General features: G+C 46.0%; 2 protein-coding genes across 6 annotated transcripts in view; both read left to right on the top strand.

Moving 5' to 3' along the window:
* LOC111833538 (microtubule-associated serine/threonine-protein kinase 1-like) overlaps positions 1-6,421 on the top strand; it is a 58,110-nt gene extending 51,689 nt beyond the window's left edge. For all 4 annotated transcript variants that reach the window (XM_072712069.1, XM_072712070.1, XM_072712068.1 and 1 more), the window contains one exon: positions 16-6,421. In XM_072712069.1, coding sequence (XP_072568170.1) covers positions 16-3,323 — 3,308 coding nt within the window. In that variant the 3' untranslated portion in view covers positions 3,324-6,421. The remainder of the gene's footprint in view (positions 1-15) is intronic.
* A 1,331-nt stretch (positions 6,422-7,752) lies between these two features.
* atg4da (autophagy related 4D, cysteine peptidase a) lies at positions 7,753-14,897 on the top strand. Of its 2 annotated transcripts, none has more exons than XM_023792067.2 (11): positions 7,753-8,050; positions 9,644-9,925; positions 10,217-10,300; positions 10,524-10,697; positions 10,952-11,303; positions 11,691-11,755; positions 11,855-12,003; positions 12,100-12,178; positions 12,260-12,336; positions 12,747-12,866; positions 13,172-14,897. In XM_023792067.2, exons 2-11 carry the CDS (start codon positions 9,703-9,705, stop codon positions 13,346-13,348), a joined length of 1,500 nt encoding a protein of 499 aa, XP_023647835.1. In that variant the 5' UTR covers positions 7,753-8,050; positions 9,644-9,702; the 3' UTR covers positions 13,349-14,897. The 2 variants fall into 2 exon arrangements, with proteins under 2 accessions (XP_023647835.1, XP_023647834.1); XM_023792066.2 differs by lacking the exon at positions 7,753-8,050 and adding an exon at positions 8,078-8,665.
* Positions 14,898-14,986: the final 89 nt, after the last annotated feature.

Raw genomic sequence — 14,986 nt, 5'->3', positions numbered from 1 at the left:
TTTTATCTCTAACAGGGGCCTCATCCCAGAGTAGCTCCCCAGCCTCCAGCACTCCCAACTCACCAGCGGCGTCCCAGCACATGAGGCCCAGCTCCCTGCACGGCCTGTCCCCCAAACTGCACCGGCAGTACCGCTCGGCGCGCTGCAAGTCCGCCGGCAACATCCCACTGTCGCCACTGGCTCACACGCCCTCACCGACCCAGTCCTCGCCGCCACCGCTGCCCGGACACACGGTCGGCAGCTCCAACACCACACAGGCCTTCCCCGCGAAGCTGCACTCCTCGCCGCCCGTGGTGCGACCGAGGCCCAAAAGTGCCGAACCTCCCCGGTCCCCATTACTGAAGCGCGTGCAGTCGGCCGAAAAGCTAGGCTCACCCCTCACCTCCACACAGGACAAGAAGGTGGGCGGCGGGGCCGGCAGTGGCATGATCCGGAAGCACAGTCTAGAAGTATCCCACCCGGACTACCGCAAGGAGCCTTTCCACAGTGAGCTGGGCCTGCAGAGCCTGCTGGAGACTGAGGGGGAGAACCTCCCGCCCCACACCTGCTCCTCACCTACTGCTGGTGAGACTGGAACCCTTAAGCCGGTGAGGAAGCTGGGGAGGCAGGAGTCTCCCCTCAGCCGGGATGCTCTGTTGGCCTGTAGGGAGAAGCACTCGGAAGCCGGAGAGGGGAGCAGCGGGGGGCTGGGGGTGCTTCATGAGAAATCGCCAACTAAAACCGAGGCGCCCGAGGAGCCGCTGGCAGCTCCTAAACTTCCGTCGAGTGACATCGCCAGACCGAAACCTGCAGCAGCAGCAGCAGTGACGGAGGAAACCCAACCCTCATCTGCCTCATCGCTGCCGCAAAAGTCCACCCCAACTGGCACATCTCCTGCTATAAAGGCGCCCACAGTGGATCTACTGAGTTCAAGTTATGAGGCAAAGGCACCAGAAAAGCTTCTGGCACTGGGAGAGGCCCAGAGCCTGGCTGACCGAGGTGCCAAACAGCAGGCCCCCCAGACAGAGAAAAGCTGCACTCAAAAAGCCCAGGATAAAGATGGGCAAAAAATCTCACTGCAAGGGTGTGACAGGAAACTGATGTGTCTAAAGGGGGAACGAGAAGAAAAGAGCAGTCTGGGACTACAGAAGGATACAGCAATGGTCACAGAAATGACCAAGCTGTGCAAAACAACAGAAACTGAAGACAGCATTAAACTAGAGCAACTTAGCGGAACCGATAAACCTCCTGAAACAAGAGAGAAGGGCCTTGAAGGTTTATCTCAATGCCAATCATTGGTTTTGGGATCATCACAGACTGCAGGCTCATCGACAACTTCAGGACCATCACAGACTGCCGGCTCATCGTCAACTGCAGGATCATCACAGACTGCAGGTTCATCGTCAACTGCAGGATCATCACAGACTGCAGGCTCATCATCAACTGCAGGATCATCACAGACTGCAGGCTCATCGTCAACTGCAGGATCATCACAGACTGCAGGATCATTATCAACTGCAGGATCATCACAGACTGCAGGCTCATCGTCAACTGCAGGATCATCACAGACTGCAGGATCATTATCAGCTCCAGGACCATCACAGACTGCTGGCTCATTGTCAACTGCAGGATCATCACAGACTGCAGGCTCATCATCAACTGCAGGGTCATCACAGACTGCAGGCTCAGCATCAACTACAGGATTATCACAAACTACAGGATCATTATCAGTTCCAGGACCACCACAGGCTGCAGCACCATCATCAACTGCAGGGTCATCACAGACTGCAGTCTCATCATCAACTGCAGGATCATCACAGACTGCAGGACCATCATCAACTGCAGGATCATCACAGACTGCAGGATCATTATCAACTGCAGGATCACCACAGACTGCAGGATCATTATCAGTTCCAGGATCATCACACACTGCAGGCTCATCATCAACTGCAGGATCATCACAGACTGCAGTCTCATCATCAACTGCAGGATTATCACAGACTGCAGGACCATCATCAACTGCAGGATCATCACAGACTGCAGGATCATTATCAACTGCAGGATCATCACACACTGCAGGATCATTATCAGTTCCAGGATCATCACACACTGCAGGCTCATCATCAACTGCAGGGTCATCCCAGACTGCAGGCTCATCATCAACTGCAGGATCATCACAGACTGCAGGCTCATCATCAACTGCAGGATCATCACAGTCTGCAGGCTCATCATCAGCTGCAGGATCATCACAGACTGCAGGCTCATCATCAGCTCCAGGACCATCACAGTTTCCAAGCTTTTTACCTGCACGTGGATCATCACAGATTACAGGCTTATCAGCAGCAGCAGGACTATCACAATTCGCAGGCTTATCACCTGTACGTGTATCATCACAAACTGCCTCAAGATCATCACAGACTGCAGGCTCATCAACTTCAGGATCATCACAGACCCCAAGCTCATCACCTGCACGTGGATTTCCACAGTCTTCTTCAGGACCATCCAAAGCCACAGGCCTATCTCCTGCACGTGGATCATCACAGACTTTTTCAGGATCACCACAGACTACAAGTTTATCATTAGCTCCTGGAGCAACACAGGTTGTAAGCTCATCACTGGTTCTAGGAACATCACACAGAACAGGCTCAGCTCCTCCCACCACTTCACAGATTCTGGGTTCAGCCTCAGCTGTAGGGAAGCCACAGGCTCCAGGGTCATCATCAGTTGTAGGCCAGCCACTTGTGGTGGACAAGCCACCAGGTCCAAGTTCAACAACAGCTGTACGCCAGTCAGCAACCCCAGGGACGTCGCTGGCTGCAGTCCGACCGATGGCTTCAGCTTCCTCCTCAACTTCAGGGACTTCATTTTTCCCTTCTTTAGCTTCATTGCCATCTCAAGCCCCAGCATCATCTCGAACTTCATTGATGACTAAACCCAGACAGGGCAAAGGTTTGGCTCCGGTGAACTGTTATCGAGGGGCTTTGGGGTGGGAGGAGAAGGGTCCCCTGGAGGTGGTGGAAGAACATCCATCTACTCCTACCCAGTCCCCTACCGCTGCCTCACCTAGTTCCAGATCTCGGCCCATTTCTCCCGCTGAAAAGTCTAGTTTCGTCACACATCTTAGCAGTGTGGCCAAAACCGTCCTGGGGCCTATCAAGATGGGTTCTCAGGAGGTCCTCAAGGGGAAACACAGTTTCAGTGCAGCAGAGGAGAGCAAGGGCAGCTCAGCTGGAAAGTCTGAGGCTTCTCCTGGAGGTCGATCAGTGCTTCGCGCAGCGGGCCCGAGTGCAGCCAGCACCGCCCCGCGGGAGAGAGGAGAGAAATCGGGCAAGCATCAGTCATGATCTTCAGGTTGGGGGCAGGAATGCGTAGATGCCAGTCAAAGTTTGGAAATGGTGTATGATTTCAGGAACTACAAAGAACGTTCAGGAATGTTGGAGTTATTTAGTGGAAGGCATGAAAAATGCCCAGGAGGTGTATCTGAATTAGAATAGACCAAAATAAACAAACACAATCACTGTTAAGGTGCTTCAGCAGCTGTTTTCATACATGTACATACATGTTGTTGCTTCATGGGTCTCTCTCAACCTGTTATTGATAAAATGCATGTTACATATAATCGGTCTGTGTAAAACTGAAGACAATGCTTTACTGAACTAAGAATCCTGAATACTGTGAACACCAAATATAACCACTCAATCCTGAAGTTATCGGTTTGTCAAAAGCTTGGGTTAAGTATTCGGATGACAGAGAAATGTCACACATGATCAAGAGAGGTACTGACCGAAATAATGACAAAACACCAAGTTAAGTTGTATGGCTGTTATGAGTTTTACAGAGAAAACTATTTTAAAGAACCACACTACGCCACATATTTGAAATGCATGGTCTTCTAATTTTCCCCTGTAAAGCCTTTCTGCTGTGGAACACTTCGGAGCCTGTCAACTCAGAACTGCAATTCAGAGTCAACTGAACTATTTACACACCCTGATCTGAAAACTATCTGCAAGTAAGATCAGGTCCAGGGTTCAAAATGAGAACTTTGTGTCATAGTTGATCTTTTACAAAGGTCATTTTCAGAGCTCCTTGTTTCACAGTTAGTGAAAGACAGGGAACTAGAGAGCAGTAAAATATGCAGAAGAATGAAATGCAGAAATATGTACAGGACTTTTTGTGTTTGGATGCTGTATTATAAATATTTATTGTTACTGTTGCTTTATTCCATTATTTATTTGCCACATTTATTTGATTGTGGTTTTGTTCTTCTTAATGTTTTTCATGGTTTTTGGTTGTCAGTGGCATAGGGTTACCTCACCCACCTGTTTGCAATTTCTTCCCAAGTGGTTTGTTTACAGGAGTCCGAGGAAAGGCAATCGCAGAGGCTCTGTCAGGTGTCCTCTGACCAAAAATGGTGACCATGCAGTGTCGCGAGCCATCTGCAGTACTGCAAACGAATGACTCTTCCAGGACCATACAAGAGTTAAAGTCCTGTCATGTCACTGCCATGTTTGATTTGGTTCTCTGGGTAGTGAGTGGCCACAAGAGTGACTTTGATTCCAAACTTGTCTATCAAAGAACGCAATGCAAGATAGGAAACAGACCTGGTATAGAAAGGTGTATAAAGATCTGAAAGATTTTGCACTGTGTATCAGACATATGTCCAGATTTTCCCTTCTATATCTTACTCTTTTACTCTCACACACAAATACAGAGATGTACTTTGTGTAAAACGAAATATGAAAAGTCTGAGCCAAGTAACCAGATGGGAGCTCTAACAGAGACAGCTGAAGTCAGGAGTTGTGTGACTCGTTTGACTAAACATCACCCTCTAGTGGTCAATATAATTACATACATGAGTTGCTAGTGATTTAAATTCCGTCGTTGCGGGCCTACATCACATGGCCTGAGAGTCATAGTTACAAAAGGTTTTTCAATTTAACTTAGCATTTCATAGCAGCACCTTAATGTAGCATTATAAGGACATTTTGTACTCATCTTTTATGCTGTTATTAAATAGTAACCCTTGTATTCTGTAGTATTATGTTCTTTCTGTCATACAAAAGAATTACACTTTGTATTTATGTATAATTCCTGTGCATTCATGTGTGAGGTTATATGTGTATGTCTGCGTGTGTGTTTATATGTAAGAATATGAGATTAAATACATTGTATTTATTTAAGCCTTAAAGGATAGGGACTTTTGGTTGATTTACATTTAAGACCCTAGCAGATTTCATGAGTAAGGAACTTTTCTTCAAGTATTTTATTTTGTTGTATTTCGTTGTTTCTGTGCAGTTTCAGTTCTATTTTTAAAAAGTGCCCAATAGCTTAAACGTGATGAACACACACAATTATTTCAATACCTCCAAGACAAGATTTAATAAAATAACCAGATCTATCTCATACATACACAAAGACAATAACCTGAGTGAGTCAGTAAAGGTGTCAGCCATCTTTGAAATTGCTTCTACAAAAGATTGAAAGGTTTTTAAATAGTTCAGAGTTGCACAGGTTATGGCTGCGATTCGAAGGTGCTTTTGCTGGGTATAAGATCCACGATTTTATTGGTCACATGCAGATATACTGGTACAGCTTGCAGTGAAATATAATGTGATCTGCTGGTATATGGCCAGCAGCTGGCATAAACTGTACATTTTGTAGATTTCGCATGGTAATGCTTCATGCAACCTGGATCATGCATCTCAAAGTTGTTTTCAGTGTTGACATTTTTGGAACAACTTTAATCTTTCTGAAAAAAAGTGGGTTATATATTTTGGGTTGCTTTCTTGTAATGCCACACCTTTTCTGTATGTATCATATTCTTATATATGTGTGTGCGTGTGTTTGTGCGTGAGCATGGGTGTGTATGTGTATGTATTTATGCAATGGTTGTTGCAGAGTAGTACAGTCAGTGAACCGTTGGTTGTGTGGAGACAAAAAATGCCCACTTAACCTGTAGTACATACTTGTCAGTGTGTGTTTCTAATTTGCAAACATATTTTAGGATTTTTTTGCTTGGATAAAGTATTGTGGTAGAGTCAGATATGTGTCCATGAGAAAATATTATCCTTATCGTCATAGTTTAATTTTAGAGATTAAAAAATTAATGCACTTTATTTAAATACAGATTTTATTTATTTATATGTATGATGCTTGTTTGTATATTTATGTATTATCAGTAAGAACAAAAGACATATGCATATTATTTATTAGTATCATTTATAAAGATTCCCATATGGTAACTGCATACCCACTGACACACGGTGGCACTGTGGGTGGCTGTTTTCATGGGCTGTATTAGTTTTTTTGGTGTACAAGTGTGACTTTTTACCGTTATTTTTCATATTTTTTTTCTCTCCTCTAGAGCACTTGTAATTGGATGTGATTCCAAACCAAAAGACATCTAAAATACAGTAAAGTGTAATAAAGTACTAGGAAATCAGATGTATCTTCTCCACATTTCTTGACTTGTCCTTATACTAGATATGTTTAAGGAACATAGGGTAAATGTGTGGTTTACTGTAAAACAGTCAAAGAGCGACCAAAGTAGTATTGTGCACCTCCGATACAATTTCTCTATTATAAACCTTAACTCACATTCAATAAAGGTCAATATTTCCACTTAAACACAGATATTGTTTTCTGTTCCATTGTATTAAAGCTTTATGACTTTCAGTATCAGTATAAAATTAGTGTATATATTAATAATCTATCTCACCCACACAACCATTATCACACCATTTGTTCTGGAGAGGTTTGTGGTATTAAGGATTAACATGAAAACTATGTAATAAATCCATACAATAATGTGTATGAACTTAAGCTCCTAAAATGGATTTTAATTATATGAGTCTCTTTGGATTGTTGATGCAACTGCTTTGATAATCATCAGATATGCACCCACAAAAACCTTATACACAGGAAAATTCTGTTTTGGCTCTAAAGTAAAGTAAAGTCATTTCTACTTTCATTTCTACTAAAGTCAATCAAATGCTTTCTCAGATCTTTACGGTATGCAGCGTAGAGTCAGAAAGGAAGATTCGGCCTGTAGATGCGCATAATGCGGGCTACTGTTACACCCCACATTAGGGATTTCCAACGAAAAGCACCAGGAAAAGGATTTGCTTTTAGCTGCGGTTTAGCAAAAGGAGAACTTAAGTCATAACTGCATGCTTTACCCATGAAATTAAGATTCGGGAAATGCTATGTATCAGATGAAAGTCAACTAATTTTATCGTCAAAAAGTACTATCCAACGCTTAGTAAGTGAACAGAAGGAACTTGCAGTCAGTTACAGGTAATAATGATGATATGTGCAACGACCCGCAGGGAGAGATGACAGCACCGCGGAACTGAAAGTATGGTCTCCCTGCATCATGTTACACGCTATTCCCGGTCAAAATCTCCGGATCCGTTTGTGCTTGTACCAAAAAACACCTTAAAACCGATACCTCAGTAATTTAGTATCTCGAACTATAATTGTTGCCGTGACGTTTTTTCAGTAAGATACGATTATTACACCAATGTGCATATTATCATTTTCTACCGTACAGTAAGCAGCAGTTAATCTGCATATGTGGCCGTTTCCGTTTCCTCTTTCCGGAAAGATACCGTGCTATGAACGTCATATATTACGCTACCGAATATTGGCCAATAGTTAATCAGGATTCGTTGATTGACATGAAATAAACCAATAAGTATATGTCGTGTCATTTCTCTGACCAATCAAATTGCAGAATTATTGATACCCCTTAAATACTTTCCGGAGAAAGCGAACAGGAAGTCTTCACTACAGTATTGCGCCTAAGCGATACAGTCAGTGTCTTATTATAGTAATAACAGCAATGGAAATTACAGGAAAGGCCGTTTGCTCTAAATATTATATTGCGAAATACTGAAATACCCTTAACGAATGAGTTATAGTTCAGAAATGAGAAGTATTCAGTCATATACCGGGAAACGCGAGACGACTGAACTGACAGACAGCACAAGTTATTGAAGAACCGGTGCTGCCAGTTATAACTGCGAAGTTTCACGAGAATACGGGGGAAATCGGTATTCTGCAAATCAAGGTGAGATCGTGCTTCGACTCTCCGTGGTTAAACATGTATCTGTTGGGCTGTCGATTTTCAATGACACCGACAGACACAGACTGAGAAGAAAATGCGCAGCGACGATACTGCCAGCAACCCTGCGACCTGCATGTGACCCGCACGGCGACCAGGGCTTCCCACATGGACACTGATACCGGCCACCTTTCAGTACTTTCCATGAGCCTTAACAAATATATGGTCGATTTGCCTGTTATCTCTCACCGACATGGCTTCTGTCGCATGCCCTTGTGCCCGATACACACCGCAGGCCGTAATACGGCACCTGATGCGAAATTTGAAATATTGCATTGGCTATTTCCGATTGCTTTATTTGACATTTCCGCGTACATACACTGCCTTCCTGCTCTTCTGACGAAACTCTGTGTACTCATAAAGGATGCATAAAAAGTTTACTGTCGATTACCTTATAATTGAACGGAAGGGGTGTACCCAGTTACTGGGACTAAATGACCCTTGTCACCCAGTAAACTCATCTTAATTGAGTGACCTAGTGAATAAGTGCAACCCCCAGGAGGCTGGATCAGTAGGCATACGGACGGCCAGTAAAGTTTTTCACGATGCGCTTTTACAAAGGTTAGTTCTGCGGTCTTGTAAGCGAATCGCAGGTTGCAATATGATCGCTCAGCCCTGAGCAAAAAGTGCTGCTCTTTCGGGGCTTAATTTCACGTTAGCCATCAAAGCTCGAAGGCGCACAAACGTCGCTTTATTCTAAGTGCTGTAGTAAACCATCAAGGAGCCATTTAGACCTGGTATCGGTAAACCTTTAAGTTGCTAGTCTTAAGGAACACACCTTCGCCTTTTAAAACCGCACAGTGTTCACTGAGCGCCCAGTCAGCTGTGTGCTTTGAGAAAAGGCATCTAACCTTTGTCAGGTAATCAATGCTCCATTGTTTCGAAAGCACTTCGAAATTTGACAAGACCAGCCGAGCCTGAAGACACATTTTTAAAGCGCTCAGCAGAACAGTAGTTGCTTTATTTTTGACTCCTGCGTATCACATGTTGGCGACATTTGCTGATGTGTTTGGCTTTTTTTGTTCCTCCAAAAAGCAGGCAGAGGTTTTGTGTGCGGGGATTCTACAATAACTAAGCAAGAAAATATGCTTATATGGCCGTTTTTGGTTGATGGTCTGTGGTTATGTGAAAGAACTAATTGATTTTAGCTTTTTTTTTTCTCTTTAATTGGCACTTCAGGTTTGCCTAAAGGTGTGCTTTGTGGGCATATGGTTCCACTGTGGGGCTTTGCAGGTGAGTGGTGGGAGAGCAGTTTGTCATTCTGAGCTACTGGGAGCAGGTCTAGATAGTTACACAACCCTTTCCGGCAGCTGGGGCACCTAAGGCACTGGAGAGCAGATCGCCTGGAGGTTTGTTCGGCTGCCATCTGTGACATCACTTCCTGTCTTTTATAGAGTGACATTGTGATGTTTGTGCAGTGCCATTCCAGACTGCCAGCTCTCCTTTGCTATTGCATAAATGCAGCAAGCCAGTACCTGCTCCGGGTCGGTGGCAGTGGCCCCCGCAGACCTCCCTATAGATGTCTTTCTGTTGTCACAGGCTGCTGCGGCAATGAAAAGCCCCGCGGGAGGCGCAGCCTTCAGTACCCCTACGTGGTCATGAATTCGGTGTCCCCCAGCGCGGCGCAATACCTGGGGGGCGGCCTGCAGGACGAGGGCCTGGCTTCACACCCCGATGGCTACCGGGCTCCGGCCCGTGACCCCCGGGGGCATTTCGGCTATGGGTCGGGCTCTGATGGGGGCAGGGAGGCAGCGGAGGAGCCTGACGAGGTGGACCGGCTCAAGGCAAAGCTGATGTCTGCCTGGAACAACATGAAATACGGTGAGCGAGGCCTGAACGGGCCCGAGGGAGGGGCCGCCCTCGCTGCACTGCCCAGAAACACGTCTCGCGTGTGTACAGTGTATTAGTTTCTGGAGTTCGACAAGTAAAGCATTACAATGCAAAGGTCATGGGTTCGAATCCCAGGGAGCATGCATAGATTGTAAACCCTCTTCCCCCTTTTGGATAAAAGTGTCACATAAATGTAAAATGTGTAGAGTAGCTGCGAGCTGGTTTCCATGTCTGTCTTTCACTGGGAAATATCTATTACTATTTGTGTGTTTGGGTTCCCAGGCTGGTCTGTCAAATCAAAAACCAGCTTTAACAAGACCACACCCCTGACTCTGCTGGGACACTCCTACCTGCTGAATCATGAAGGTGAGCAGTGTGTGTGTGTGTGTGTGTGTGTGTTGGGGGGGGGGGATCTCTGCCAGGCTTCTTTGTGTCAGCTCAGTGGGTCAGTCTGCCCTCTAGTGTGACATAAAGTTGTGGGCTATGATAACCTAACATTCAGTAGGAGGAGTGCTCTTTAGCTAGCTGGGCGTGTTTTTCCCCTTGTAAGCGGCACCGGCCGGTTGTGACTGGCTGTTTTCCGCCTCAGATGAAGTGGAGCGGTTCAGCCGGACCTTCGTGTCCCGCCTGTGGCTGACCTACCGGCGCGAGTTCCAGCAGCTCGAGGGCTCGACGTGGACCACGGACTGCGGCTGGGGCTGCATGCTGCGCAGTGGACAGATGCTGCTGGCCCAGGGGCTGCTACTGCACCTGCTGCCCCCAGGTCAGGAGATATCGCAGGAAATGCCACTGGGCTTGAGGCTGATACTGCTTCTACTTTTCCTTAAGTTACATTGTGGTTTAGTTCTCTAGCTGTAGGGCTTCTACAGACTCCTAGTCGCTTATTAATGCCCATTAATGGTCATTCTGCTGTGGGTCTGTGCCTCATGCTTTTGTGTCTTAATCCCTCTTGGATCTATGGTCAGAGGCCACGTCTTGAATGGCGCTGGTGACCGTAGCTCTGTCTCTGCCCACCAGGCTGGGCGTGGCTCGACGGGCAGCAGCTCACAGATGTGGAATTTGAGATCCTAAAGCCTCGTTCCCCGTCACGGAGCTCAGGGGTCTCGCTGCCCGCATTCCCCTCTTCCCGACCCACTCCCCGGGGACGCGGGGGCACCGCAGAAGTGTCGAAGAGAGCCCCCGTTTGGAGATGCTCCTCAGAGACCAGCCAGGACAGGCAGGCGGAAGCCATGCACCGTCGGGTGGTTTGCTGGTTCGGGGATCATCCCAGTGCTCCATTCGGGGTGCACCAGCTGGTCGAGCTGGGCAAGAGCTCAGGGAAGAAGGCTGGGGACTGGTACGGGCCCTCCATCGTCGCCCACATACTGAGGTGAGTCTCTGTCATCTTGAGATGTTGATGGCACGTGTTGGTCCCACGTTAGAATGGATGACTTGGTCAAGTGTGTGTGTGTGTGTGTGTGTGTGTGTGGGAACACAGCTTTTCTCTTCATCCATCCTTCCTTCCTTCACTGCCCTCAATGGCTTCCTGTCACAGCAGCTCCCATATCATTTTGTTTAGTTTTTTCTGACATTTTTCATATATTGGAAGTTTTTTTGTTTTTCCCTGGTATCTTTTACAATACTTTTCTGATGAATTTCCCTTCCAAATTTCCCCCTGGGATACATTGATCTATTTTACGATGTTAATGAACCATCTAAATGTGAGTTTTGGACTTTGCTTTTATGAAATAATGAGTTTTATTTTCCCCCCCTTCAGAAAAGCAGTGGATAAAACGTCTGAGCTGCCCAATCTGACTGTGTATGTAGCTCAGGATTGTACTGGTATGTTGTTAATTTTGCATTTTCCAAAATGAATCGGTCAAACCAGTCATTCAGGCTCATGCTCCCAACCACACAATCACCCGTTTCCTGTCTTTGCAGTGTATAAGGAGGATGTTATGCGGCGGTGTGACTGCTCTCAGTCAGAGGGCTCGTCCCAGTCCGGTTCAGGGTGGAAGTCTGTTATTGTCCTGGTCCCAGTCCGACTGGGTGGAGAGTCCCTGAACCCATCCTACATAGACTGTGTCAAGGTAGGGAAGGCTCCTCGCTGTGTCTCTGCTTTTTATGTCTTTGAGGAAGAGCTGGGGGAGGAGTTAACTCTTCATGTCACATCTTTGTCATTCTAGAACATTCTCAGGTTAGACTGCTGCATTGGCATCATCGGCGGAAAGCCCAAGCATTCCCTCTTCTTCATCGGCTTCCAGGGTGAGAGTGCTCTCCCTCGTCTTCCTCTCTCTCTCCCCAGCCTTCTGCCTTTTCACTCAGTGAGTCCTGTCTGTCCTCTAGATGATCAGCTGCTGTATCTGGACCCACACTACTGTCAGTCTGTGGTGGACGTCACCCAGAACAACTTCCCACTGGAGGTAGGAGCGTCCCCAGTACAGTCTGTTAGTTGGGCAGTCGAGTCTCATTAGGAACATTCTGGATGGTTTCAGAGAAATAAGTAACTGATTTGGGAACGGGAAAAGCTACGGAGTTCTGTGTCGATGTTTGAAGATTATGGGTGTTTGTAGGCATAAAAATGTAAAATTTCAGCTGTATCAGTTTCTGTTCTACTTATCTCAAGTGGAATACGTGACTGTCTTGTATTGAAGTAGAAGATCCTTAATTTTAAATAAAGCGGATCTCAAATTTCTCCTTTCGGTCTCGTCATCACAAACTGTCCTGCATTTCACAGCATGTATGACGCGTTAAGTTTGACTTCAGCCGCACTGAGGCCCTTGTGTGCTAAATGACGAGGGTTGACCTTTGACCCTTCTGTCCGCCCACGCAGTCATTTCACTGTCACTCTCCGCGGAAGATGAGCTTCAGCCGAATGGACCCCAGCTGCACCATTGGCTTCTACGCTAAAAGCCAGAAAGACTTTGAGTCTCTCTGCATCATGGTCAGCACGGTGAGTTTCCATTTTCACTTCCCCCCCCCCCCCAAGGAGAAGTAGTTTCCCAATCCGTTCCTCGGGGACCCACACACCAACGTTTTTGCTCCCTCCAAGCTCCCTGCCGGGAAGCAAAAATGTGGCCAGTCTGGCAGGAAGCTTGGAGGGAGCAAAAATGTGGACCGGCTGTGGGTCCTCGAGGACTGATTTGGGCGACACTGCCAAAGAGCCCCAATTATAAAAGTGGATCGTTGGCCAAAAAAGCCCAAGTTTCAAACTCATTATTCTATTTCTTTTAATACTTTTCTTATTTCAAAATCTAGGCTCTGTCTTCCTCTAAGGAGAAGTACCCAATCTTCACTTTCGTAGAAGGCCGGGGGCAGGATTACGGGTTGGAGGGGCAGAGTGGGGTGATGCCTGAGCAGGACGCACACATCCAACCCAGGGGAAAGGCCGGCGGCGGGAAGAGATGCAGCGTGGATGAGTTCGTGTTCCTGTGAACGCGCTGGACCGGCCGCTGATCACTAGAAAGGACCCCTCTCCCTCCCACCGGCATGGAAGCAAATGACTGTTGGGCCGCTTCAGCTGGTTCAAACTGAATCACCGCCACCCCCCCCCCCCCCCCCCCAGGCTGGTGTCTTGAGTTCTTGGTGGAGGAATCACGGTAAAGAAAGAGACCGGGTGTAGAACACTATCTTCAGGGAACTTTTGTAGTCACTGTAGTTTAATGGCACAGAGGGGTTCTATCCGAGAACAAGTGGTTTTTCTAGATTGTCACAAATGATTTATGGTTGTTTTTTCTTTTATTTCCATTTTGAGTTTCTGATTTGCAGTCGTACACCTTGCATTTCCTAAACACGATCTTCCGGCAGTGTTTCGTGAGCGGTAGGTAATGTCGAGGCCATCCTTAAAGCGAGGTGCAGCGGGCGAGTTCTGCCATGTGTGCAGGGAGATGTGGAGGTGATGTGGATGGTTCCCAAGCTGAAAGATTCCTGCTGTTTGGTGTAATTTGAACATCTTTGACTTGAATGGATTCATAACTATAAGTGTATAACTTTGTATGGTGCTTTCCATCCCTTAAGGATGCTAGTCTGACTACATAATTGTCCGGTAAGCTAATCACAAGTTAGCCTAACACGGCTACTGGGATTTTAATTTTCTTTTCTTTGTAATTTATTTTACTGGATTTTACCTTAATACGTTTGCTGAATGTTTGTGGGGGGTGGCAGGGTGCCCAGACAGAAAATTGTCTGGAATGGTGTGTAATTCTTGAGTGAGTGAGCGAGTGAGTGATATTTTATTTTAATTTATTGTTGCAACTTTTACACTTTAAAGATCATTGCAGCGTCGTCCAGAATCATTGTGGTTGTTGGGCTCTGTCGTTACAAATGTGGCGTCTAGTGTAAAGCTTGCATTTATTTTAATGTCATAAGAGGCTTAAATTGTAGTGCACATCCTGAGTGGATCTGCGCAGCCCTCGTCACGCCAAAGCCCAAACTGTACACTATTTAATGGGCTTCTGTGTTTGTGCAATGTCCCTCATTACCTGCATCCGAGATGCCTCATCGCTGACCTTGATCCATTACTGTACTTGGACATCCTCTGCAGTTTCCCCACACTGATCCCCAAGCTTTCCAGCAACTGCCCAATGCTCTACAATGAGTTGAACTCCAGGGGAATTGTGGGAAATGCAGTCTTTGGTTTCTCCAAAGGCCTCAGAGCTGCATGTTTGGGATCAACAAGTGTCCAAGTAGATCAGTCTGTTTTTTTATCCTTTTTATAGGTGCAGTGATGTTCCTCCCCTCCAGGACATGCCATTATTTTGTTTTTTACGTACACTGTATGAATAATTGACTTCTGTACATTTTGTGCTCAGAAAATTCAGAAGCATATTTTCATGGAAAAATCATACTAGTTCAGGTTTTGATTTTTTTTTTTTTTTTTAAATACAACTTCTGAAGGCGTAAGTTAATTACTCTGCATATTTATTTACAGATATATTTGTAAATCCACTGTAAAGATGATGGAATAAATGAGTTTTTAAAACAAGTGTGTAAGATCTTGGTTTCCACATTGCAGGTAACATGCAACAACCAAGTCAATATTAATGGCCCTAGTACTGAACTTTCCGGTTGAGT

The sequence above is a fragment of the Paramormyrops kingsleyae genome, chromosome 5 (genome assembly GCF_048594095.1).
Source record: "Paramormyrops kingsleyae isolate MSU_618 chromosome 5, PKINGS_0.4, whole genome shotgun sequence".
Taxonomy (NCBI): domain Eukaryota; kingdom Metazoa; phylum Chordata; class Actinopteri; order Osteoglossiformes; family Mormyridae; genus Paramormyrops; species Paramormyrops kingsleyae.
Note: the sequence above shows the minus strand (reverse complement) of the source record. Positions and strands in the feature narration are given on the sequence as shown.

Bases quoted from the DNA above. Each gene is read 5' to 3' on its own strand.
- atg4da (XM_023792066.2), top strand. The intron at 10,698-10,951 runs GTCAGGAGATAT...TCTGCCCACCAG, and splicing joins ACTGCACCTGCTGCCCCCAG to GCTGGGCGTGGCTCGACGGG. The intron at 12,004-12,099 runs GTAGGGAAGGCT...TTGTCATTCTAG, and splicing joins CCTACATAGACTGTGTCAAG to AACATTCTCAGGTTAGACTG.